The sequence below is a fragment of the Pollicipes pollicipes genome, unplaced genomic scaffold (genome assembly GCF_011947565.3).
Source record: "Pollicipes pollicipes isolate AB1234 unplaced genomic scaffold, Ppol_2.1 Scaffold_7262;HRSCAF=8765_pilon_pilon_pilon, whole genome shotgun sequence".
In the NCBI taxonomy this organism is placed as follows: domain Eukaryota; kingdom Metazoa; phylum Arthropoda; class Thecostraca; order Pollicipedomorpha; family Pollicipedidae; genus Pollicipes; species Pollicipes pollicipes.
The window spans coordinates 5,253,962-5,281,742 of NW_023597055.1; the positions used below are offsets into that span (position 1 = coordinate 5,253,962).

The window sequence follows — 27,781 nt, forward strand, 5'->3', positions numbered from 1 at the left end:
ATGAGGGAATTAAGGTTTGTGCGGATAGTCCCGCACAATGAGCAAGAACATGACAGCAATTAAACATTTTTAAAGGAGAATTGCACGCACTTTCAATAGACGCTATATTATGTCTCAAAAACCTCGCCCCCCTCGCCATCTTAAGTGAAAAGGCTTCACTTGGAGTGATCACATGAAGTGATCTCCCTGTCAGTCGCGTTTGGCAGCCGGCCGGCCGCTGCCACTAGCCTGGGCGAGCGCCTCCACCTTCCGCAGGGTCTCCTGGGCGTTGAAGCGTTCGCGCGCGCTACGCAACAGCTTGTACTCATCCAGCGAGCTGGGTGCCTGTGCCAGCGGGTGCCAATGCTCCGACACGAGGTGCACGCCCTGAGAAAGGTCATGTGACAGAGGTCGAGTCACAATGTTCAGGTCCGGTCACGGCATTGAGGTCAAGTCACGATGTTCAGGTTAGCAACCAGTTTCATGAGGAGAGAATGACGTGCAATTCTGGCGTGGGGAGTAACTTCATGTGCTCTGACTTCGAATCCGATTGCATAGAGTGAGCGCGAACTACTTGCTTTAACGCCCGCAAAATCATACTATTTGCGAGGATATCTGAAGTAAGGAGTTACTCCGTCCTTCGCCAAGCATCCATCGGGTTTCATAAATGCATTTGATTTGAGCAAGAAGTAGATATTCACTTCGAAAATGAAGTAAAACAAAAAGGTGCTCTGGCCCATCGTAAACTCAGCAGCGGTGATCGTAGAGGAGCCGGCGCATGGCCGGGCAGCAGCGGAGGAACGGAATATTTAGACGCAGAATTAACCTGCAATGAGACATTGCTGGGCTATGAAGCGATCAACTTATCGAGGGCTGATGTGTACGTATATGTGAGAAAATTAACTCAACTGCAGTTCGTTTTGAAACTTTATAAGTATCACAAACATATGTCAAGAACTGTGACGGATGGAGTTGGCAGGTCGGTTTGAGAACCTACCTCTTTCCCACATGCAGCGGAGTTCGCGAGATTTTGATTTTCTTTCTTGCCATGACGCGAACAGGCATGAAAGACGTATACAAAATGTGCAATTTAGATTAAAGATAAAGTCAGCCATTTCAGGGAACTTGTGTTGTTTTGGTGTATATTGCCTTCACACGCAGCGCAAGGAAGCTGGACTCTAGCCTGTGCACACAAACCAAGCAGTTTTTTTACTTCTGGGAGTAGCGGAGCGATATGGAGAATTACGGAATGTCTGCATTGCAGAAAGTTAAAAAAAATATCCAAATTATCATATGAATTAATCGTCGCACAACTCACAAATGTATTACTCAGTTAACCCATAAATGACCAAACCTTCTATGCCGCCGTAGCAATATGTCTGGATTTATTATAGCCATCTTAACACCTTGGGTCAGGTCGCAGGATAGGGGGCAGGTCACCTGAGTGAGATCAGAGCGCACGGCAGCACATGGGAAGGATGCGCGCTGCGCCGGTCTCCGATTGGTGGCCAAACGCCAGCTGGCTTCAACGTGTGAAGACCCGCAGCTGAATCTCCCAGCTGTTGGCTTATGACATAGATAATCCATAGCTATTTAACTAACCCAATGACTGTCTATTACAATGTCATAACTGTCAGCTCATCTCATATCATGCGTCATATGTTGTATGTCATATCATATGTCATATCAACGTCATGACTGATCGCTTTGCTGATCGTCAAAAAACTAAGCAGAGGAATCTGAGCATGCAGGATGTTCAGCATGCACCGTTCGGAATATTTGACCTACCGCGACTCCAGATGGAAGGGGCTAAACATAAACAATACCAAACCCAGCGAGGGGTTAAGGGAACAAGGACGGATGCAAGCCAGCAGCGATGAGTTGTGACATGGAACGTCCACGAGCCCCCCCCCCCCCCCCCCCCCCCCCCCCCCAGTGGTGGTCGCGGGTTAAATACTCCCTCGAGTGCCACACTTCTTTTAGACGCTTACGCGACTACTGCTCTTGATTGCAGTACTGAGCGGGTATGTGTCTTCTCAAAGCTCTCCGTGGACACGCGACCTCAACTCACATCTTGCCATTGGCTTGCGACTGTCAACCGTTGTCACTGTCTCACCATTGTCCTCTGCGCATCCCGATGACGCACGCATCCCGTCCGCGTCCGACATCTCACCGCTGAGTTGTGTAGATCCTTGTCTAGAACTCACCGCTGGCCCGCCCATTCTCGCCAGACAACTCACCACTTCACCCAGTTCCTTTCGCACATTCCACCGCTGACTTGCGCGCGTCCACGTCATGCATCGTCCCATTTCACCTCGCACCCGTCTCGTCTCAGAACTCACTGTTTGCTCGTATCGGCGTGCCCGCCAAGTCCGTCGTCGCTAGGGTTTACAAGCGGCATAACGTTGATTTACGCTCGGCCGTCTCCCAAAAACCACAGTTAGTTTATGTTTGTCCTTCCCTCCCTCTCCCCCAAAACCCACGGTCGGCATGTACCCGCCCGAGGCAAACGACTCGCTGTTGGTTTACGTCACGCTACGTCCCATGCTACTCGCTGCTTGTTTTTACACGTCCCGCATCACAACGTGGCGTTTCTTGGCTTGCATACGTCCTCGTCCTACAACGCTCTGGTGGGTTATATTCGTTCTACTCACACGACCCACTGCTGGCTCATACCCGTCCCCGCCTGAAAACTCACCATCAGTTTTCACCCGTCATCGTCCTACAACTCGATGATTCCTCACTCCCATCCCTGCCTGATACTGGCCGTCGATCTGCGCCAGCCCGCTCCCCAGAACTCACGGTGGGCTGGTAGCCATTCTCGTCGGTTCTCTCCAGAACTCACGCGGGCTGGTAGCCGTTCTCGTCGGTTCTCTCCAGAAGTCACGGTGAACTGGTAGCCGTTCCCGTCGGTTCTCCCCAGAACTCACGGTGGGCTGACAGCCATTCTCGTCGGTTCTCCCCAGAACTCACGGCGGGCTGGTAACCATTCTCGTCAGCTCTCCCCCAGAACTCACGATGGGCTGTTAGCCGTTCTCGTCGGTTCTCCCCAGAACTCACGGTGGGCTGATAGCCATTCTCGTCGGTTCTCCCCAGAACTCACGGTGGGCTGGTAGCCATTCTCGTCGGTTCTCCCCAGAACTCACGGTGGGCTGGTAGCCGTTCTCGTCAGCTCTCCCCCAGAACTCACGGTGGGCTGGTAGCCGTTCTCGTCAGCTCTCCCCCAGAACTCACGGTGGGCTGGTAGCCGTTCTCGTCAGCTCTCCCCCAGAACTCACGGTGGGCTGGTAGCCGTTCTCGTCAGCTCTCCCCCAGAACTCACGGTGGGCTGGTAGCCATTCTCGTCAGCTCTCCCCCAGAACTCACGGTGGGCTGGTAGCCATTCTCGTCAGCTCTCCCCCAGAACTCACGGCGGGCTGGTAGCCGTTCTCGTCAGCTCTCCCCCAGAACTCACGGTGGGCTGATAGCCGTTCTCGTCGGCGTGCCAGAGCACCTCGAAGCGGAAGCCTCCAGGCGCATCCCACTGGACGCGACCCTCGGTGACCATGACGCCCGTGTTGTTCTCCCGGCCGCCGAACATCAGGCCCACCTCCTCGTGCGCGATGCCGTTCGAGGTCTCGAACCTGCCGCACAGGTATGAGCGCGTGTCACACGTCAGAGTGACCGTGGGGCATCCCAGCGGGAATGGCGGGGAGGATGGAGGATGGAGTGAGCCGGTGTCGCAGTCTCAGCTAGGTGGGTAGTAGCAAGCGCAGAGTATGACTCAGCGATTTGGATTCATTATTGTTTCACATTTTCGTCTCTATAGAGGCGCTTTTTTGTTACTGAACCCCGACGGGCGGTATTTTCCAAAGTGAGGCAAAGAACAAGTGGCCAAAAGGGATGTGGTGACTAATGACGGTGAGCGCAACTGGCACTAGAGCGACGGAAACACAACTGGACTGTCCAAAACACGATTCAGAAGTAAGGAACACTCCTGACACCCGTTTACAATGAAGCCAGGGGTGGACAGGCTGGTCACCAAGGCCGACGACAGTGGACTCGTTCACGGGAAGCGGCAGCAGTCTGAAACACAGTCAGCTGGCGTTGATCAGGAGGTTTTCTGGCCAGCGAGTGGTGCTTAGCAAGTGATCAAGACGCTCGACGTGCTAAAGGTTGGGAAGTGTACAATTGAAACGAAACCTGCAATGGACTGGCGATGAAACCGCAAATGCTACTTCTGTCATGCAAGCTCGACGTTTGTGGGCGTAAATAACTGTCATGAAGCAGGAAAGCGACGAGTAGTACATATGACATCAATGGAACACGTGGAGAATGTTAACTTCACTTCTCCGGCACTTCCGGATGTTTCTGGAAGCTGAGCACATATGACACGGGGCAGAGCCATACAGCATGACGCAGAGGTGAGGATTATGGGCTGGTCTCCAGGTTAGCACGACTGCAGTCCCCAAGTGGAGTTTCTTACTCAGCTGGGGACTCTAGCTCCTCCAAATTTTTGTCAACCCCCTCCCTCAAACCTGGTTGGAGTTGACATGTAATTGGGGTGCCCGCTTTGCAGTCAACGCCTGTAGCCCGAGTGTTAGATTTTCCGAAAAACGGGAGGCTCAAGCCCCACACCCCTAGTCCCCATGCTCCCGACTCAGCGTCCGCCCTGAGCTCCCTGGCAAATATGGCCTGCGGGGGGTGGCAGTGGCCAAGGCTGCTAGAGTAAAAGGCTACGTGGACGTGACGTCACCATGGCACTAAAGTTTGGTAGCCCGTAGGATGTATTTTGGTTGATAATTCGAAAGGGTTGGTAGAACCCGGTAACAGCTTTAAAAACTGAGATTTTGGTAATAAACTGGGTTGCAATTCTGTTGTACATCCTTATTATGCTGCTTTGTGAAAAGATATTCCGCATTTTGCATCTCGAACCCTCTAAAGACAAACCCATGATAGCATCTGCTTCTTAAAATAGATCCTACTGAACCACGTTTTCCAGCTCCAGCACCCGCACAATGTTCGTCCTAATCAACGCGCCCGAATATTTAGATGCAATGTTTTTTTGTAAAATTAATGTTTATGTAAAAATGTATATCATATGTAATGAATATATTACATTCAATGATCGGCTTAGATTGCATATGCATCCTATCACTGCAAAACCTAAATGGAATGAAATGTGGAAAGAAGGAAATGAGAGGAGAACAGGTGCTACAATTTTGCTGTTATTGTGCTATGATCTTCCTAAGCGCTGGTTGATTTGCACATCCATAATGTCAGATGGGTTAGGTGAAAATAGCGAGCAGGGAATATATATATATATATATATATATATATATATATATATATATATGTAATACTACGGCCGCTCTAATATATCCCCAAAACTATTTCCTAGCTGAGATATGGGCCACCACTTTTTGACTGCCACAATTTGCAAAACTTGCCAGAAATCGTCCTATTTTACAGGAAAATCTGCTATCTTGAACTGAAATAGCGCGCGCTACATTTACGCCATCCGGAGTTCACTAGTCACTACCCACATTAGGGCAGGCTAACCATGCATTCACCCTGGCAACGCCCCTCCGAAGGCTATAGGATGTGCATTCCCACTTCTCAATGCGCGCCCAAGGGTGTTGCGAGCCCGTCTGGCCCGCTGTTTCTCACCCCCACCTTATGTTGTTGTTGTTGTATGTTGTGCTTTTTACACGGATTGTTTCTGAGCACTTCCAGCTAAAAATATTCGGAATATATCACTGGAGAATGGAGAATGGGTCACTCATCTCTCTGCCGGGAGCATGCTGGAAGCGCATTCCAGCAATAATTTTGCAGCCCCAGCGCAAGCCAATGCCATTTCCCAGCTGAGAATGTTTCATTTAATATCCCAGGCCGAAAGAACTCCTGTTTATGGAAATATTTATGTTCTAACCAGCCCGCAAAGAAGACCGCTTTCCCGCCGCCGTAGTGTTGGTGCCATGTGATTTAGTCCCACAATGACGTCACAGCGTCGCATTCCCAGAATTCAGAAATGCGGCGGCTTGGCGGCGGCCACGTTGAAGGTCAGGTGACGTCAGAGGGCAGGACGTGCCGAGTATTGCGGCACGCTTAACTTTCGCCATCAAGTCTGCTGTGGACCTTGAATGGTTTGATCGGATTGTGAGCATGGGCGTAGGAACAGGGGGGAGGGGGGGGGGGCGGCAGGGGGCCGCGCCCCTCCCCCACTTTTGAAGGTGGGGGGCCAGCAATGTTAACTGCCTCTCCCCCCACTTTTCAGATTAAGGCTGCATTCGGCTTACTTTTGCACCACATTAAACATGCATGCCGATTTACCTAGTTCACCAGCCATGTCCCTTAAGATGCGTCATCTTTTTTGTTTGCTCACTGGCCATCACTTAATGTCACAGCCGCAAGACCGACGCCGCATGGCCTGGAGACTGCAACGCCGGGCGTCGAGCCTGTTATTGCTATGTCTTGCGAGCACGCATGCTCAGCACCATATTACGTAGCTTTCTTATCAGCGATCAGCTCTGACAGGATCTTGAGCATTATAAGACGAACATGGCCTAGCCATGTTAATGCATGTTATGAACCCCATTTCATCTGCAATCTACAGTCAGGGAGTGCCCAATGTCTCTGAAGAACAGAAAAACATGGAACTGGAGTCTATGTGAAAATTATCGGACTGCCTGCGGTGATCAGGGATCTTGTTGCGTCAATGAGGGTCCCTGTGCTGATCCGGGGCTAACTGCGCGGATCAGAAGGCCTCCCGTGTCAGGGATGGGCACAATGTGATATGATATATCCTTCTAATGACCTCCGGATCGACTATGAGATCCCGCCCCGTGCCACCAGAATGATAGCCAGAGGACACTTCGCGATGGGACGGAATGGCTCTTTAGCCCTTGACCGGAAACGGTAATGTACCCCTGGTATTCTAAGGAAGAGTCCCCTTGCCCGGAAGGGAATAAGATGTCTCATTATCGTTGAGAAGAGTGGGGCTCTCATTATTGTAGAAAAACACGGGTCGAAATGAATTTGGAAAAAACGAGCAAGATCATGCCATGTTTGCCTGGGAACGTTCGTTTCTTTCAGAATGCATTATTGAAGCAAACTACATGAAAAGGCTCCAACATGCCCGTCCGCAACCTCGAGAGCAAGGACAGCAATGGTCTAGGTTGCAACTTCCGTAAAACCGATAAGTTTCGGCCACTGCAAGTGCCACCAGACGGCGGGCGCCGTGTTAATCTGTCTTCTGGACAGATAAATAGCTGCGGAAACACGAAAAATAGAGATTTTACTTTCACTTTTCCAGTTCAAACACCAGATTACAGCCGCACTTCGCGGTGCTTTAGGGGCCAATCCGTTCTTTTCATATATCTAAAAATTGCACGCGTGAAATATGCCCTCATACTGCCTTCTAAATACAAGATCTGATGTCGTGAAGCGCCCAAGGATACTTTATCAGGAGCGTCGTCATTTTCGCCCACCCGTTGGCCACAACTTAATATTAGCTGCCAAGCCGACAATGCGCGGCCTACGAAGACTGCAACGCCTGGGGTCGAGGCTTGTGTTTCTAACATTTTTGAGCGCGCATGCTCAAAATTACGCCACATAACTTGCATAACAAGTTGATTGAAGTGTTTAAAGGTAATCATTTCAGAAGTGTCATCATTTTCGTCCACCGGCGAGCCACGGCTAAATGTTAGCTACTGAGTTAACGCTACGCGGACTATGGAGACTGCAACGCCTGGTGTCGAGGGTTTTGTTGCTAAGATTTGCGAGCGAGCATGTTAAAGAACACGTTACATGAGTTGTATCACTAATCGATTCTGACTGAATAGTGAGCATTTTCAGGCAAGCATGGCTTGGCCATGCTAATACACATTGTTGACCACTCGACTTGCAATTAAATTCTTGTCTTCAAATTTTGATCAAACATACCGATCCACAATCTACCTTTGCGATGTCCTCAATGCCTGTAGAACCCAGAAAAAAAATTGACAAAGCTTCTGAATTCTATCGGTCTAGAAAGAGTCAGCTAACCATTGTAAATTAAGAGCGCCGGTGGTTTCTTCCATGCAATCATTCAACGCCTGATTTCTGCAGCTTCTTGACCTCAAAATGCAAACAGAATTGGGCTCACGGTAGCTCCTGGTTTCTGTTCTGGTTACAAGGTAAAAACAACAATAAAAGGAAGAAAACCGTGTCACTTGTCAACAAGTGAAACATATCCGGGGATTTGGGGGGGGGGGGGGGTCACCATAAGATGGGTTTTTGTCAACCCTATGTTCCCCCTTGGCAAGGCTCCGGCTACTCCCCTGCCTACACACAAAAGTAGATCAAGTCGCGTACGTTGCATGATGGGCAATGAAGTGTCCGTGTAGTGTGTCCATGTAGAAGTAACGCTCATCCAAAAGTAGGCAACAAAGTAGACACACGATCAGCTCGCAGTCAGTCATGCGGGAGACATCCAGGCCAGGGCAATGACCACCGACGGCGGACAGGAGCAGGGCCCAGGTAAGGATCATGTGACAGATGGGCCTTATTATGTGCCTTGATTCTAAAAAGAGGATCTCCAGTTTTATGAATTTTGTCACATTGTTTCTAGCAGTTTCAAGCTCCCGAATTTGTTTCCGCCTAAAATGCTGCGACAAGTCTTATTTTTTTTCGAAAAGCAGCCAGTGAAATGAAGGCGCATGAAAAACCTGGCGCACTGTGAGCCATCGATCCACTTTCAAAATTCTCACCAGCCTTTATCCATGCAATCCGTATTTTGGCATCTACACTGTAGAGGCAAATGTTTCCTTAATGACACAAAACACCTACCCGCTCGTGGAATTTCGTCTCCCCAGGAAAGACAATGTTAAAATGGAAGAATAATCTAGGGAAGATTATTCGTCTTTTTTTATTCATCTTTGCCAAGTGATAGATGAGTCGAATAGGCAAGATTGTGCACCAGTGATAAACAGCTCTAGATGTATAGCTAGCGTAGCAGCCGTGACACTTGAATAAAGAGCGATAACAATCTCCATCCCTGCCACCCCCGCCCCCCGGTCATCGGGCTCACTTTCCAGAAAAAGTTCCTGAAGTACACTCTGAGCCTGCCCCGCCCCCCCCCCCACACTTTTTGAAACGTTCCTACGCCTATGATTGCAAGGTTCAGGGCTAACACAAGTACCACTTAGCGTGAGCTTTGATCCCCCAAATCCATACACACAAAAAGTTCGGGATAAAACTTAAAAACTTTATTTTTCTACAGATGTTTTTGACTTTGCAAAGTCGATGAATACAAGTGTGTTACTTAGCGAGAGCGCTTTGTGCTGAAGGTCTTCTGCCTCCGCCTGAGGTATCATGCGAGCATTTTTACGTGGATCGACACTGGGCTGAATTCTAGCTAGCTGCCGTCATCCTCGCAGGAAATTGCCTCTCACTGGCCTTTACGCCGTGGTCAGCACTCGGCCCCCGCAGATACCGCAGACGTGCACGGTTCCAACTCCTGAGGAGCATTTTTGGCAGGTGGGCTGCTTCTAAGCAGATAGAATGTGACGGCTCCCGCATGAAAAGTACGTTAGCCGTAAGCGTGCCGGCACATTTCCACTGTGCTTATTACCAGAGGGGCAGCAGCGTACAACTCAGGGTCGCTGGGAGCCGTGTGGCCGGTCTCAGCAGGCATTGGTCCTGTCATGTTGCCCGGGAACAATCGGGCAAGGTAAGGTCACCTCCGTTGGTAGACTTCGTATTGCTGCCGATGAATTGTGTTGGCGTGAGTGTTTCGTCTTTGACAGCATTTCCGAACTTGATTTTCCTCCGAAGTGGAGGACTTCGCACTGCATTTGACGTCACCCGAATTGGCCACTTATGCTCTCGTGACCGACATGGCGGATATTCGTATATTAACCGCACAGTATTGTCGGCTCTAGTTCATGTGGCATCGAAAAAAAGGACGTCTCATATGAACTGGAAAGTGGAGATTTGGGATTAATCAAGCTTATGGGCAAAGGGCAACACTGTGTGTGTGAGCGTGTGCATATTTTGAAGTTCGACCATCATACCGTGTGCTGTAGATGTTGTTCGCCAGCGTATGGTCCGGGGCGACCAGCACTGGTGTGGAATCATTACATGTCGTGAGAAGATAAATCCCTGCCATATTCGCTGCAGGCTCAATGACTCAGCAAAAAGTTAAAACAAACTTATATGATGCGAGCGAAATATGCACGATCACGTCAATACTGCTTGTTACTGATTATAAGTTGAGTTGATGTCAAGAGTATTACACCATCAAGAATGCCACGCATCGAGAGCACTACACCATTAAGAATGCTACACGTCAAGGGTACTACACCATCAAGAGTATTACACCATCAAGAGTATTACACCATCAAGAGAACTGATACTCTTACCGCATACCTAAAAGAGCCGAACAGGCCTCGCATGTCAACATCTATTATCACGCTATGCACCTTATACGCTTAAGCTTAGCCGGCTATAGCCTAAGCACCTTCTCTCACCAACTCACACCTACACACCTCCGACTCAGTGACCAATACCAGCCCTGACTATGTCATGTTCGAAGTGCATTTCCATGCGAGTTATTTGACATATTGGAGCATTGTTTCTTAGATGGAGCTGCGCACGCGTTCCGCAGTTGCAGTCTTAAAGCAATGGTCGTCGTACAGATCGCATCAGACATTGTATTAGTAGGGAATAGGTTACTAAGTTACCAAGTTACCGGTACCAAGAACGCCTCGCTTCATCCCACGCGACCACGCAAGGTGTGTGTCCAACATTCCGAGGGCTTTTTAGATCTTTTATCCCGGATTGTGGTCGTCAGAGCCCCAATGCCTAAGAGCCACCCTGAAGTGCCGGTCAGCCGCCATTGTGAGGCAATCAGTGAGGGACACCTGGCCTCTGCTCAGGGTCGGACTTGGATGGGGATTGTGACGTACAACATCACCTCCTCCCACGTGCAGACCAGAACACTTTCAACCGTTTTGCCGGAGAGTGAGCATGCATGCGTGCTATTGAGCACGATTTGTGGTTTCTTAGCATCGAGTGGAGGTGAATGTGAGAGACCGAGTCATAGTGAGGGTGGACGTGGCAGTTGGAGTGAGAGTGAGAACAAGAGAGGTGGAAAGAGCAGTAGGCAGAATCATTTGCTTGCGACATGTCAAAGCACGCACGTACGATACATTGCCAGCATGTTTGATTAAGTCATGAGGTTGCATCAATATTTCAAAAAACGGATGGCGATGTTTTTGCAGTAAGCCGTATGCATTTATTTCCGATCTCTGTCACACCCTTTGGAGCAAAGTTCTCTAGATAACTGTTGGTGATTTTGAGAAAATTCCCACTTGTGGTTTTGTGCTTCTGGCCAAATAGCTCTACAAATATTTGCAGTTTACCACAGCAGCTTTGCATGTGTATGACACTTTAACAAGCCAGCACATTTCCATGGTGATGATAGCAAACGGTTCGCGCCACACCCGCCGTTATACCGCTCCGCCGCGCTAACTCTTTTTCTATTCTTATTCGACGAAGTTCACTCGCTTCTCCTTGACCATCCGTGGAGGCACTTATGAGAGTGACAAAACTTCAGGTCTGTATTTCTCCGACCCCGGCAACACGGCTACACGGTGACACTGTCCTCGGCCGCGGCGTGGTTTACCCGCAGCCGGCGTCGAATTAGATGCGTGTCGAATTTCGTCGTTGTCGCCGTTGGGACCTATCCATTCCAAAAAACATCCAGCGGCAGCAAACTAGCCTGCAATTTCAAATTGGATTTGAGAAATTCAATTCTGCGCTTTGAAAGCAAATAAGGCAGTCAGTTGCTGACGCTATGTGGCACCGTCTACGCCTTACCCTGGCAGGGAGGGCGGGCACGGCGAAGAATGGAACCCGTATCTCTGGTTTCCTACAATCCACTGGCATCCAATTTCACATGTGCGGTTCCAGGCGTGCTGTGCAGCACACAGGGTCCCTTCGCTCCAGCTCAAGACCAGACTGGACAAAATAATGAACTTAAGACCAGTTGTTTGTTTGACATCACATCGGTCTTCAGCTCAACCGCGTATCTTGACCATCGATGTGCAGATGTGCAAACTTTGGGCGCCCAACGTTGCCGTCAGTGTAACCCGTGGAGGACGACAGGCACCGGTCGATTAACAGGCATTCGTCGCTCAGATATTATTTTAGGATTGCAGAGCAGTGCCTGAGTGACTGGGTTTAAGATCTAAATAAATAGTTTCGATGTCACGATCGCGCCCGGTCACTCGATACCGACCCGTCGTCCCTCGGTGTGCCGCTTAATGTGATCCGCCATTGTTCAAATTCGACTTCCGACCGATCTAGAATATCCCGCCATTTTTAAGGAAAATTCTAACGGCAATGAACTAGCCTTCAGTTTCAAATCGGATTGTAGAAATTCAAATCTGCGCTTCGAAACCAAATGAGGCTAAATGCCAAATAAGATTACCATGCATCCAATGTGCGGTGGATAAGTTATTGACCACTGATTACAAAATATAGGTTTTGAGCTTTCCGGTGTGCTTTTACCACATCTCATGCTATACCAATGGTGTTCGCTAGAGCAAGTTGAAAAATACGATTCTTGACGTCATCGCGTATTTTCATCTTTCAGTCCCTCATTAATACGTTATGTGGTCCTAAAACTTGCAAATTGTGGGCGATAAATAGCCCTCAAATGAAGTGTTTTGTGAAATTTAAAAGGATGCCGTGTTACCATGCGGTCGAGTGATTCTTTTGTTGGTCATTCGATTGTTGTCGATTGCCACGATTATTGTTATGGAGTGGCACTTTTGTCTTTTATGTATACATATAATATAATATAATATAGTGCATACCTGTATATATATATATATATCTATATATATATATATATATATATATATATATATATATATATATATATATATATATATATAGTGCGTACTTATGCTAATCCACCATGGTCACGTCCCTTGCCGTTCGTCCGTGCATTTGTTCCCAAAAATGCACGGACGAACGGCAAGGGACGTGACCATGTATGTATGGAGTTACCATACAATTATGGCAGCTCCCTGACATAATCGCAGACCAGAGGGACCCGAACGGGTCGAAGTTCTGCGGTAATCCCGAGATATCGCCTCCCGCCGTGATACATTGCGTGACCATACGCAGTATATCACGGCGTATGGTTACGCAATCTTGGCATGCAAAAAAAACACAATCTTTTGCTGTTGTTTTTTGTCCATACCTCCCTGGCACACAATCTGCCGGTCAATGGCATCTAACTGCCGCGTATTTTTTTGGTTCGGGATCCGTATATTTTTCGCATATTGGGAAAAAGATACTTGATCAGCAACATACTTTCATCGCACTCTGGCCAATGTTTGACCAAAGCGCGATGAAGGTATGAGTGGGGCGTTACGCCCTCCACATCACCGAGTTACATTCTGTGCAGTTACATTACAATTACATTCTGACAATGCGGCGCCCGTTGCAGCATGGCGGCCACGGTGGGCGGCGGCCGGCGGCGCCGGTGCGCCGAGGCCTCTGGCTGCGAGCGGGCCGGCTCGGCCTCCGCCGGCGGCCTGCTCGCACCTATAACATATTGACCATGCGCTTCTGGCATGCAACAAAGTATTTTCGGCGGATTTTAAGGCTTAACAATCAACCCCCGGTGCCTGGGGGTTGATTGTTGAGCCTTACAATCAACTAGGTATCAGGTTCCTAGTGTTTAGGAGGTCTGCATCAACGGCTGCCGTCCCTGGCCCATTTTGCTTATGACACGTCGAAATTAACGTTTTTACCATATACACTGTTACCTACATCTGTTGGCGTCCAGGATATGTATACATATATATAAATATATATATATATATATATATATATATATATATATATATATATATATATATGATGCCTTCTGTGCTCTTTAAACCGCGCCTTTAGCTGCCTTACTAACAGACCAGGAGAAAATATACCCATTCTGTCTGCTCAAGCATTGTTGACACGTTGCATCTCCGGATCAGCACAAGTTTTGCCCAAGTGACCGCGCATCACCAGCTAACATCCTTTTTGAAACACGTTTGCGACTCCATTGCTAACAGAACCCAAACAGGCTCGATGCACTTGGATAGCGTCCCTCAGTTGCTGAAGGACGTGGAGTCCCAGCAGCTCGAGTATCAAGCTGCTTGTGAACAATGGCTACGCATGCTTGTAAACAATGGCTACGCATGCTTGTAAACAATGGCTACGCATGCTCGTAAACAATGGCTACGCATGCTTGTAAACAATGGCTACGCATGCTTGTAAACAATGGCTACGCATGCTTGTAAACAATGGCTACGCATGCTTGTAAACAATGGCTGGTTGTAAACAGCGGCTACCCCCGCTTTCAACCGATGGAAGGGTTACCAGCTGCATGGCGTACATACCGCCGCCAGAAGACTGCAGACGTGTTTAAGACAGGTTAGGCGTAAACGACTCGAATCCGGCACAGAATGGTCGCGTCTATTTTGTTCGAAAATATGCATGCGTACGTGCTTATTGCGCGGTTGTACGCTATCGCCGCATCGTAAACATCACTTCGTGCATGTAGCTAGGTGGGGGTTCTTCCTTAGCCAAGAGACTGCTGTTTAATGCGATCAACGACCAATGCCTTGTTAATCCCAAGTTATGACACCAGTAAGTCGGCGCCGCTCAGTAGCATCTTATGCAACTTTGACACGTCTGTGCGTGCCATGAACAGCGGTTGATTGACCGCCAAGGTCTGGAGAGCAGGAGCGTCAAGTAAGCTAGGAGGTGTATGAACGGGGGGAGGGGGGGGAGGGAGATCTACGTTTCGAATTTCACTATTTCCGTGCACAACTATCGGGTAAGAGTCTATTACAGAGGAAATGACGCTCTTGGCCCATCCCTCTCCTGCGAGCCCGCACGGCCAGACCGCCGGCCTAACACTAATCCACAATTAAACCGCACGTCCTTCAAAGCCACTCACAACGCCCGCATAAGTACGCCGAGGATAACGACGTCCAAAGCCCCTTCAGTCATGCCGATATAATGGCTGGCGTAAGCCAGATTTCCACTGGCGTCCGTTCATCCTGTGGTGAGGCCGGGCAGCAGGCGTCGGATCTCTTCAGCCGCACGAGTCGTGTGGCTAGCTTGCACGTCACTGACAGCACGCTTAAGAAAATCGTCCGCATACCTCGGCGCTCTTTGATGACACCTGTGCTGGCACGTGTCACCGTTTAGATTCCTATGCCGGTATGCTATCATCATGGACGATCTTGTAACCGTCTCAACTGGTCAACATGGATACCTGTTACTCCACAGAGAAAATCGCGGTGCCTCTTGTCGCTGAGCGTCGGCAGCGCCAAGCACAACATCACGTGCTTTTCAAGCCTTTCGGCAAACTTGCGTGTGAAAAACTCTATAAACGTACGCAACTTAACAATTCGTGGCTGAAAAAAATGCGTCAGCCCAAGCGTGTTCTCGAACGGGTAATCGCAGACGGAAAGGAGGGATTGGTGCCAGCGTTTGAATAAGAAAGTGCTCAGTGTTCGAAATACTTAAGTACATCAAAAATACAAGTGTAGCTTAATTATACCACATAGCTACGTACAACTACGATAGGCCTATTCGCGCTGTTTTCATAAGGCGACACTGCATTAACTCTCACTTCGCCGTTTTTCACAACGCGGACCGATGGCTGGGGTCGATGCGCCCCTCCCTCCTCCTCCCTGCCGTTTCTATACTAAGAAAGGCCAAGACCTCCACGCTCTCGTGAAAATGGAGGTGGGTGACGTCACACCATCAGCGACCGTCCGCGAGGCTTTCTCCCCTGGGGGAGGGGGGAAGGGGCTAACACCTACCAGTACGGAGCTCAGAGGCGACTCGTACGAGCCCGGGGAGGAGACTTACCCAAACCTGGGGACGCTCTGGAGGCTCTGCCAAACATGAGGACGTGGAGGACATTCACCCGAACCTGAGGACACGGAGGACATTCACCCGAACCTGAGGATGCGGAAGACATTCACCGAACCTGAGGAAGAGGAGGAGATTCACCCGTACCTGAAGACACGGAAGACATTCACTGAACCTGAGGACAAGGAGGAGATTCCCCCGTACCTGAGGATACAGAGGAGGCTCACCCGAACCTGAGGACACAGAGGAGGCTCACCCGAACTGATAGCCGTCATCGGTTTGCACGTTCTCGTAACTGATGATGGTGGCGTCGCGATCCTCGCCGTCGTAGCCGACGGGAGTCAGCTGGGTGCCGGCAGAGCCAAACGGCGAGCGGCGCTGCTTAACTCCGGCCTCCGCCACCAGGCGGCAGCACAGCACGCCCAACACCTGCCGACACGGCAGTGCGGAGTCAAGGGATAATCTTATATTTGTTTGTCAGCAGAGATGGCTGCTAGGTCATTGGAGTTGCGAACGCTCGGCGTTAAGCGTGTTGCGTGTCAATGAAATACTTGCGCAATGCGCGGGATTCGAACTTGCCTTACGCGACGCGAGGCTCAAATCGTTCAGTTCAGTTCATTTATTATGGGGGGGGGGGGGGGGGGGGGCTTCCGCGTAGTGGTTATTCTGTATCCATTCAATTTTATGTAGGAACGTTGAAACATAGAACTATGCGAGATACACATTGCCAAGGTCGGCATAAATGTAAACACACACACACACACACACACACACACACACACACACACACACACACACACACACACACACACACACACACACACACACACACACACACACACACCACACACACACACACACACACACACACACACACACACACACACACACACACACACACACACACATACACACACACACACACACACACACACACACACACACACACACACACACACACACACACACACACACGCACACACACACACACGCACACACGCACACACACACACGCACACACACACGCACACACACGCACACGCGCACACACACACACACACACGCACACACACACACACACACACACACACACACACACACACACACACACACACACACACACACACACACACACAGCCGCACTTCTCAGTCAAAAAGCCAGAGTCTTAAAGCAGCCAAAAAGGCACGCTGCGATGGAGCGTGATGACTGCCGGGGGTCGGCAGTTCCATGCGGCGGCCGCTCAGTGCGGGAACCGCCGCTGAGTGCCGGCCAGTCTGACACGTTCTAGGTGCAGCGACCTGTCACCCCGGGCCGTGGCTCGGGTATGGCGCTGGGAGGCCTCCGCACGCGCCCAGAAGAGCGAACGCAGAGCGGCGGGCACCCCGCTGACGTGCAATGCACGGCACGCATTGACACAGTCACGTCGGCGCGCCATCTCCGCCACGCTGCACCATCCCAGCGTTTCCAATGCGGGCGTGATGTGGTCGAAACGGCGGATGCCAGTCGCTCAGCCCAGCGGCGAAGTGGATCACCTGGATCACCTGGACCTGGACCTGGATCTGGATCACCTTTAGGACCTGGATCAGATGGCGGTCGGCAGCGCCTCCCAACACGGACAAACAGCCCTGTATGTGTGGGAAGACGTGCGCACGAACGAGAGGCGCCAAAACATCGGGGATGAGGTGGTGCCCAACCTTGAATGACGACATGAGTTTGGCGTTGCAACACCGCACGACCACGGCTATGTGGGCCTCCCATGTCTGGTGTTGGTGGAGGAGTACTCTCAGTGCCCGTATTGCTGTTGAGGGGTGAATATTTAAGTCAGAAATGTTTATATGAAAGCTGCTGATTTATCATGCAAATTTGTGCCGATCAGAGTGATTTTGGTGTTCTCGAGGTTCTTTTTTAGACTGATTGAAACGAAACTTGGAGGCACTGCATGGACTTCCCGACGCGGAATCGAAGTGGGACAGGCCGATGACGTCGGGTGTGGAACTACAAAAAGCTGGGTGTCATCGGCGCAGGCGGCCATGGTGAGGAAGCTGGAGAGGTCGTTGATAAAAAGGAGGAACAGGATTGGCCCGCCCAAGGATCCCTGAGCTACATCGTGTGACAGCGGTAGCGGCTCGGATTCTCCCACCACCTGCTTCCGACCGTGCAGATAGCTGCGAAACCATCCGGAGGCTACACCACACCATTCCAACCTTCTCAGGAGAGCGCCACGGTCGACACTGTCGCGGGCCTTGCTGAGATTGATCGTCGTGAGCGACGCGACATGCCCGCTATCGACGGCCGTTGCGTGCCATACAATAGCGTCGAGCACGGCGTCCTCGGCAGATGGCGCGGTTGGCACGCGTACTGTGACGGCCAAAGCAAGTAGTGATCGAGCAGATATGCGGTGTGTTGAGCACAGACGACTCTTTCAGTAATTTTTGATAGCACAAAGAGGAGCGAGATTGACCGAAATGTGTTAAGACCTGCTGTGTCACCTGCCTTGAACACGAGAGTGACACGAGCGAGTTTCCAGGCGTCGGGAGAAGCACATGAGACGATGGAACAGCTGATCACCTAAACTCGGTGCGAAACGATGACTGGACCACACTTTCTGACAGCCAGCAGAGGGGCACCATCGACGCTGACAGCTCTGGACGTGCTCGGCCGGCCGGTGGCGGCAGACAGCTCGAGCTAAGTTACCGGGCGCAGCTCAGGGCGGAGGCGCAGACGCGGTACGGTCGCGGGTCGGCCGGGGGCTGAGCGGCATCGTCGTGCGCCGCTGCGGCCTCCGCCGCTATTCGGGGGCCCACAGCGACGAAGTGGGCCTTCAAGGCGTCGAGTGAAAACGTGCTCCCCATTCCGACCCTCCGCATCCATAGAAAATTATGGTACCAGATGCTTTGGATGCTGCAAAAATAGCACCTTTTTACCAGGAAATAGATGCTATTTTGTAATCACGACAGGGCACCTATATTAGGCGATGGCACCTATTGCTCAAAAACAGATACCAATCGGTTCAGGACGTTAAGTGATGCCAGAAATAGTTCCGCAGCCGTTGTATCAGGTTCGTGTTATGCACTGTCAAATGGTGATATGCCCGAGCCCCTGAGCTGCAGAGTCCTGTTGATACTTGGCCAACAAGTGCCGACGAATAACGCCACAGGTTGATCAGACATCAGCCAGGCCCGACCTGGGCCGTGGGCTTCGACCCGTAGAGCGCCTAGCCCGGCCACTTTATTAACATCGCCTGACGACTGGCCTCGCGCCCGGTTCTCCACATATGTGTATATATATATATATATATAATATATATATATATATATATATATATATATATATATATATATATACATATATATATATATATATATAAACATATCTGTGTGCATATATGTTTACACATGTAAATATATATCATATTATATATATATCTCTCTCTCTCTCTCTCTCTCTCTCTCTCTCTCTCTCTCTCTCTCTTCTCTCTCTCTCTCTCTCTCTCCTCTCTCTCTCTCTCTCTCTCTCTCTCTCTCTCTCTCTCTCTCTCTCTCTCTCTCTCTCTCTCTCTCTCTCTCTCTCTCTCTCTCTCTCTCTCTCTCTCTCTCTCTCTCTCTCTCTCTCTCTCTCTCTCCCTCTCTCTCGCAAATATGCTGTTTTACCGCTTGTCTTACTTCGTTTGATTATAGCCGACGAGCTGTAGGGCCAAAGGGTTGGACGAAGCGGCCCTTTCGAAACTTAGCGGCTTAGCTCGCGCCTGATTCATCGCGCTTTTGACCGGCCTATATATTCGCGAGCGCAAAGCAACAGCGTATCCACAAATGTCACTCGTCTTTTGCGTGCAGGAGCGCCAGTATGGATGGTTTTATGGTGGGATCTGTAATTTCTAGGTTGTCCTAGTTTGGCCCATGCCTCCTTGCGCAACTTTCTAAATGTGTGATTTAGGGATTTACGGAAGTTGATTGGAAGTTCCGGACGGGTTTGTAGGTTCAATGCACAACAGGTTTGTGCTTTGCGGAAATTTTGCACACGATTTAAAAAACTGTCCAAATATTTATTTGGCTTGTCAGTAAGCCCCCGATTTATTGAATGTGGTGCGTAATCAACACTTCGATCGATTCCACGGCATGGGCGGCACATTTGACCAGCCCGGCCCGATGACGGCACATCTGACCAGCCCGGCCCGATGGCGACACATCTGACCAGCCCGGCCCGATGACGGCACATCTGACCAGCCCGGCCCGATGGTGGCACATCTGACCAACCCAGCCCGATGGCGACACATCTGACCAGCCCGGCCCGATGGTGGCACATCTGACCAACCCGGCCCGATGGCGACACATCTGGCCAGTCCGGCCCGATGGCGACACATCTGATCAACCCGGCCCGATGACGGCACATCTGACCAGTCCGACCCGATGACGGCACATCTGACCAGTCCGACCCGATGACGGCACATCTGATCAGCCCGGCCCCATGGCGACACATCTGACCAGCCCAGTCCGATGGCAGTACATCTGACCAGCCCGGCCCCATGGCAGCGCATCTGACCATCCCGGCCCCATGGCGATAGCGGACTCGACCCCAAAGCAGTTATTGGTTCCTGAACAAATCCGCTCTGAGATCAAAGTTTCATTTGGTGCGTCGCAAACAGCCGCGTCGCAACGTTCTCATCGCAGTCCGACGAAAGTCTCCGTCTTCAAGGCTGGTGTAGACGGGTTCCAGGGTACTGGCTCCACGTGAATGCCAACTGTTCATGACAGTTTAGTGGGAAGTCCGTTCGACACGCTTCGAGAGGATCAGCGATACCCATAAGTACTCCTTACATTGTAAACAAAACAAGACATATGTCCTACATCCATCGTGACAGAAGAGCCTGAGCCTCTGCAGGACGGATCTACACCCACACAGGCGGCCGTCCCACCGACAGAGCGGGACAGAGCGGCTCGCGAGCTGCACCTGACACGCAGGCGGCTCGTTAGCCCAGTTCCGGCGGGGGAGAGGCGCCGTTCCGGAGAACAGGTGGTCAACCCAGCCAGGCAGGCCGTGCTGGCCGGCCATAAACGCCCTGGTCATGGGGAACACATCCTCACCACGGAAAGCCCGACGAGGGACGAAACGCATCACGCGGTCTGGGAAACGAGCACCGCCGCGCCACCTGGGCCCCACTCATCGTTGGAATGCTGCAGGCCCCAGAGGCGTCCGTGTTGCATATACTTAGTGCGCTCGGGCTGGAGTCGACACGGATCTTACACCGGGTGAAGCGCAGTTGTATGTTATGTGTTATTTTGTTATAGTGGTGGTCCGCCGCTATTGAAATTTATTTTGAATATGAACTGCTTTCATTGTTGTAAATGTGTTCCTACGCAATCAGTAACAATAAAAAACTAATTTTCAATGTAACACGAATCCCCGTTATCGCTGTTACTATTCTTATTTAGTCTCTGCCTTAGTATCTGTCTTGGCGTTTACCTCTAGCCCTGCCCTACGCGGCAGGGGAGACTGACGACCCAGACTTCTCCCGGGCTCTCGTGACAGAGGATGCTGTAGGAACATAGCGCGCTTCACTCGTCCCCGTCTACATTTACATCCGGCGTATCGATAACGTTTCAGTGCTGTTTTTATGGATTGAATGGATGGATCTGCTTTTATGGATCGATCGAAGTCCTGCACCAGCATATGACGTAAGCCCACAAATGACTGTGAGACCATGGCGAACAGCTACAACAGAATCAACATCAGTGGATATTAATCGGCACTGGATGACGTCACACCACAAACCCGCAGGGCATCTGACCATGACCAGCACGCACCGGTGGCACAGGTCTGTACGGGATTGGTGCAGATCATGACCAGGTCCGTACAGCGTTCCGCATTGTAGCCCTGCATCCTAAGCATGCACACTCAGCTGGAGATAAGAAGTTATTAGTATATTAAGGTAAGATATATATGTGTATATATATATATATATATATATATATATATAGGTAGTATATAATATATGAAGGTATACGAAGGAGATTAGGAGTGGAGGCGTATTGAATCGGTCAGCCTCAAGGTATTTGGACGCATGACTTCATTCGCGTCTCTGGAAATAAAACTGGAAATGGCAGGTATGATGTTGAATAACCTGGAATTGAATTATATCAACTGACACAAGAGTTAATAATGTTGCACAAGAAGTGGCGACGATGAAAGAAATAAGAAAAGAACGAAATGAAATGGTCTGTAACTAAAGCTACGCATCGAAGCTGAGAATGCACCTCGTGGAACAGCACCTAAGTGGCCTGCTATGCTGCGTCATTGTCTGTTCAGGCATCTGCAGGAGCACGGAGTCACGATGAAATGGCACGTACTTCTCAAAGGTGTGTTCCGTTTAGATGTAATTATAGAGCAAATGCTAACATACATCGGCAATGGGAAATGCAAATATATCTATTTACCGATTTTCTCGACGTGAGATAAATCAAGAGAGGTTCTTGCGATTTGAAAACATCTACGGACCTATGTGACTTATTTGACAGATGACAAATCTCATCCTGTGACAAACGATCACAACCAACATTCATCACATCGATATCAGAACTCGTACTATCAGTACTATCTGTCAGACTTACTCTCTATCAGACGCACCCGTACTATCAGAACTATTCAACTAATACAGTAGTAAAAGTAAAAAAGTAAAAGTAGTACTGAACAGAAGTACTGGCTACAGAAGATCACCACATTTCTTCGGCGCCACACACTTGGAATGCTTATCGGCGCCTCTCACCATGTTCTTAACGTGCATAATGCTCTCACGTGTAGTACCGTCACTCGTGTCATACCGTCAAGTGTCATAACGTCATAACGTCTGTGTCATAACATCACCTGTGTTGTACCGTCACTGTGTCATACTATCAGCTGTGCCATGCCGTCATCTGTGTCGTACCGTCACTTACGTTTTACGGTCACTTATGTCACACCGTCACTTGTGTCATATCGTCACTTATGTCATACCGTCTCCTGTGTTCATGCCGTCTCCTGTGACGTGCCGTCTCCTGTGGCATGCCATCACCTGTGTCATACCGTCTGCCGCGTCATGTCGTCTGCTGTGTCATGTTGTCTCCTGTGTCATGCTGTCTCCTGTGTCATTCCCTCTCGTGTCCCGCGCCGTCTTCTGTGTCATGTCGTCTCCTTGTGTCACGTTTTCTGCAGTATTATACCGTCATGTTTGTCATGCTGTCTCCTGTGTCGTTCCGTCCCCTGTGCCCCACCGTCTGCTGTGCCATGCCGTCTCCTCTGTCATGCCGTCTCCTGAGTCATGCCGTCTCCTGTGTCATGCCGTCTCCTGTGTCATGCCGTCTCCTGAGTCATGACGTCTCCTGAGTCATGCCGTCTCCTGTGTCATGACGTCTCCTGAGTCATGCCGTCTCCTGTGTCATGCCGTCTCCTGAGTCATGCCGTCTCCTGTGTCATGCCGTCTCCTGAGTCATGCCGTCTCCTGTGTCATGCCGTCTCCTCTGTCATGCCGTCTCCTGTGTCATGACGTCTCCTGAGTCATGCCGTCTCCTGTGTCATGACGTCTCCTGAGTCATGCCGTCTCCTGAGTCATGCTGTCTCCTGTGTCATGACGTCTCCTGAGTCATGCCGTCTCCTGTGTCATGACATCTCCTGTGTCATGCCGTCTCCTGAGTCATGCCGTCTCCTGTGTCATGCCGTCTCCTTTGTCATGCCGTCTCCTCTGTCATGCCGTCTCCTGAGTCATGCCGTCTCCTGTGTCATGACGTCTCCTCTGTCATGCCGTCTCCTGTGTCATGCCGTCTCCTGAGTCATGCCGTCTCCTGTGTCATGACGTCTCCTGTGTCATGCCGTCTCCTGAGTCATGCCGTCTCCTGTGTCATGACGTCTCCTGAGTCATGCCGTCTCCTGTGTCATGACGTCTCCTGAGTCATGCCGTCTCCTGTGTCATGACGTCTCCTGTGTCATGCCGTCTCCTGTGTCATGACGTCTCCTGAGTCATGCCGTCTCCTGTGTCATGACGTCTCCTGTGTCATGCCGTCTCCTGAGTCATGCCGTCTCCTGTGTCATGACGTCTCCTGAGTCATGCCGTCTCCTCTGTCATGACGTCTCCTGAGTCATGCCGTCTCCTGTGTCATGACGTCTCCTGTGTCATGACGTCTCCTGTGTCATGACGTCTCCTGAGTCATGCCGTCTCCTGTGTCATGACGTCCCCTGAGTCATGACGTCCCCTGAGTCATGACGTCTCCTGAGTCATGCCGTCACGTGTTTCATGCCATCGAACGCGTCATGCTGTCACGTGTACCAGCATGCTCAGCAGCGCCGGATCCCGTCTCTGCGGTGTCGGCCCTCTAATCTCGTCCGGCACAGCAATGGGTATCGACGGTCCAATGGGGGCATCTTAATGAGGCCCAGGACGACGCTTAGCGTGATAAAGCGGCAAACTGAAGACCAGCAGAATGTCAGCTTTTGAGGTAAAGTCTGGAACTAGACCTGGTGGCGTAAAGGCTTTTCTCTGCGATTTTCTGTGGCGCTGTTCCTGATTGTGCCCTGGCGAAACATGAGAACGCTCTCACCGGCTCGCTATTGACGAGTGGTCACCCACATCACACCATATGCCTGCACCGAGTGCGCCGTCTGGGAGTGGTTTTTACTGATCCGGTGGACATGTACAGATGGTGATAGCCACGGAAAGTGATTGCAGCAATCTGACCCGGTCCTCGCAGGGCCGGGGCCGTTCCCTCAGGGTTTGCGGCTAAGAAAATCTGTCTAGAAGGGGGCGGGTGCCGAGCTCTGACATCCCGCCATTCCACCCCCGTCAGAGGAGATCATCTGAGGTGATCTGGCCCGCAGGGGAGCGCGTGCCGAGCTCTGACACCCCGCGATTCCACCCCGCCAGAGGGATCATCCTGGTATTTTCTTTTTTGGAAAATCCGGCAACCTGATAAGAAGGGCACGCCAGATCGATCAGGGGAAGTCGCAGATTCCTTCTACGTGTAGAGTTCGCTGCTCACCTCCGCATTTTTACTTACATGTCACCTCCCGTGACCCAGTATACTCAATCCTCCCCCCCCCCCTCGAATCTCCTCACGGCCGTCCATGGAAGGCTTAATGGGGCACACAATGGGGCGAAGACAGAATCATGACGTCACCAAACACCAGTCAAGTTGGCACAAAGCTCGAGGCAAGGTATTTGTGCACGACGTGACTACCCGATAAGACACTAAGCATCATGTGGATCTGAGCTCTATGATGACGGGCTGTGTCAGCTTACCGTGAGTTATCACTTGACGCGCAGGTGATGTAGCATTGTTGTACGTGGACGTCCACTGGTTTATCGGTTTCGCGTCGTGCCTTGTGTCATACGTCTCACATTATTTCAGGCTGTGTTGACATTGTTACCAGGTGCGGATGCCGTGTGGCAAAGCCAACTACTCGAGAAATTCGGTGTGCATGGTGTCGTCTGGAAAAATCCCAACAATGCTCTACGTAAACGTATTTTTAAGCTATAGAACGCTAAGCCAACAAAGCAATAGGGCTGCTTATCATGTCCCTCAAAATCACGAAAACATGATAGGTTTATCCATCACAGTAAATGAGCACTATGGTGCTGTGATAAGTCGCATATTCGCCTAATATGTACGTGTACCTTTTGCGCGATTGGGCGAATCATGTTTCAGTTCCGAAGCGTGGTTTGGAGTGGGGATGTTAAAACGCACCGGAACAGAATCGGACAGGTCAACACAAGTTCCTGATATCGATAAGACAGTAGTATTAGCCCTATTCCTCGGAAAAGACAGGAGAATGTAGATATGGTTTGGCTGATATTTCGACAATATGCCGTTGTCGAAACAAAAGCGGAGGTGAATTCAAAACTGCCTGTCGATGATTCCGCTCGATTTTTGGGTTATGTTTGAAACAGCAAGCCACTGTCGTATCTATGTGTATGATGTTCCTTGCTAATGCACTGAACAACTTACGCAAGTTCCTGATATCTTAGAGTAGAAGACTTCATGTTGACCCGTGGCATTTGTCGTCATGATCCTAAGTCCTGTTTTGGTTTTATTTGGCTGTGCTTTGCTTTTAGTTTTTTTGCTGGAACAGTTGCCTTTTGCTATTTTCTCTCTACTACTCCGCAAAAAATTCTGTTTCATACGCCGTTTGCGAGGGTAAACACGATAAAGGGGCCATTTCTGTCGCGCTTCGAGACCGTGAAATGAAACTGTCGGCAGCAGCTGCGGTGCAGATATCTGAGACCACAGCCTTCTGCGGTTTCGAAAGCGAGTGATCCAGCAACCGCGGCGCAACCACCGCAGCGAGGCCTGCTGCGCTGAAGTGCGCGTGCACTAGCATCCTCGCGTTCTACCTCGCACCCTCATCTATTATTGAATGTGCAGCCGGTATGTGATCAAGAAGCAAAAAAAGTCAATTGCCTCGTAACTATTCCGTCTGTGCTCCGGTTGTCGATCAGCTCAGCCGAAGGCATCGGGCCCGACAGCAGGTGGGTGACAGTGACGGGACAAATCGGGCTCCGGCACATTCCGCACATTGCTGAGCGCACAGTGCGGAGAGTCAGCTGAATGCAGTCACGCATGGCCAATCAAGATAGATGGCCGTGCTCAATCAGCTCTTGCTGTTGGAAACTCGCGCAAATGCCATCGATGTTATTGCGCATTCCTACGTGGTCGGTTTCGCATATGTCCGAGATCTGCCATCTGATCTCCCTGCCGGTCGGCTCGGTCAAGGTGGAAATTCTCGGAATCCGCGTAAAGTTGAGGTTCACACCATAAATGGTCCCGGGAGATGTGGTGATATGTGCCATCCACCTTGACCACTTCAGTTTTGGCTAGATGACATCCTCTAGCGTGCATGTCAAGCATATCCACAAGACGATTAGCGTGCTCCTTCAGCCGGTGACCCTATGCAACAAACATACAGAACTTCGTAAAATGGCACGTCATCTGTGCGAATAACACATGCAGGGCTCAGGTACTCAGCTCAGGTAGGAAAAACATCCGTCACGGATAAAAAGAGCAAGAAACGTTTGTCGTACGATCTACCGATTTCTTCGCTGTCCGATCTGCTTCGTGACAAAACATGGGCTCAGCTTTAAAAAAACTTTTCGAGGGAACGCGGCGCACGCCGACGCGCAGCCTTCTGTGGAGTGCCAGCGACGGCAGCGGCCGTGTGAGCGCTCGGAATCCACGGCGCTGCTGAGACGCGAACCTGGGCCGCCACGTGTGGGCCCGAAGCGGTAATCAGTCGGCCCTCACGCTCGTTTCACAGTCTGGGTAGCTGCCCCGGCAGCACGGACTGCGGCCTGCCTCACAAGCTGCAGCGGTCAGCTGACGCACAACGGGCGGTTAGCACTCCCCTCAGGCGGCCGACGATAACAAGCGTGGAAACGACGCACGTCCCTGGCCCCGACCTGTCGGTCCTGATCACTGTGATCACGACACCCGACCACTGTGATCACGACGCCCGATCACTGTGATCACGACGCCCGATCACTGTGATCACGACGCCCGATCACTGTGATCACGACGCCCGATCACTGTGATCACGACGCCCGATCTCGTGTGATCACGACGCCCGATCACGCCACCCGATCACGGGGTGCCGGCAGGGGCTTACCCACCTGGAGCACGAGCCTGTGCATGACTGTCGCCGGGGAGCACAGTCGCCAACACTGGGCGGCGGGAGAGTGTCGCGCCAGCCGGACTTTAGTCCCCCCCCCCCCAGTTAACGGGGGGGGGGGCTAAAGACTATTGTCCTTCAGAAAAGAAGATAGCGCTTACTGCGCCACCTCAGCAGCGGCTTGAGATTAAGACCGCGATGGTCAGAAATCCTCTGCGACTTTCTGGCCGGGTGCCAGCACAGTCACCTGCTTGACAATTGTATCCTGGA

The 27,781-nt window shown here is 50.8% G+C and overlaps 1 protein-coding gene across 1 annotated transcript; it reads right to left on the bottom strand.

Annotated features, from left to right (window-relative positions):
- Window positions 1-157: 157 nt before the first annotated feature.
- Window positions 158-27,558, bottom strand: LOC119114348 (larval cuticle protein LCP-17). The gene is made up of 4 exons (XM_037238548.1): window positions 27,513-27,558; window positions 16,142-16,314; window positions 3,434-3,602; window positions 158-366 (listed from the first exon to the last, which is right to left on the bottom strand). The coding sequence occupies exons 1-4, from the start codon at window positions 27,531-27,533 to the stop codon at window positions 190-192; spliced, it is 540 nt and encodes a 179-aa protein (XP_037094443.1). The 5' UTR covers window positions 27,534-27,558; the 3' UTR covers window positions 158-189.
- Window positions 27,559-27,781: the final 223 nt, after the last annotated feature.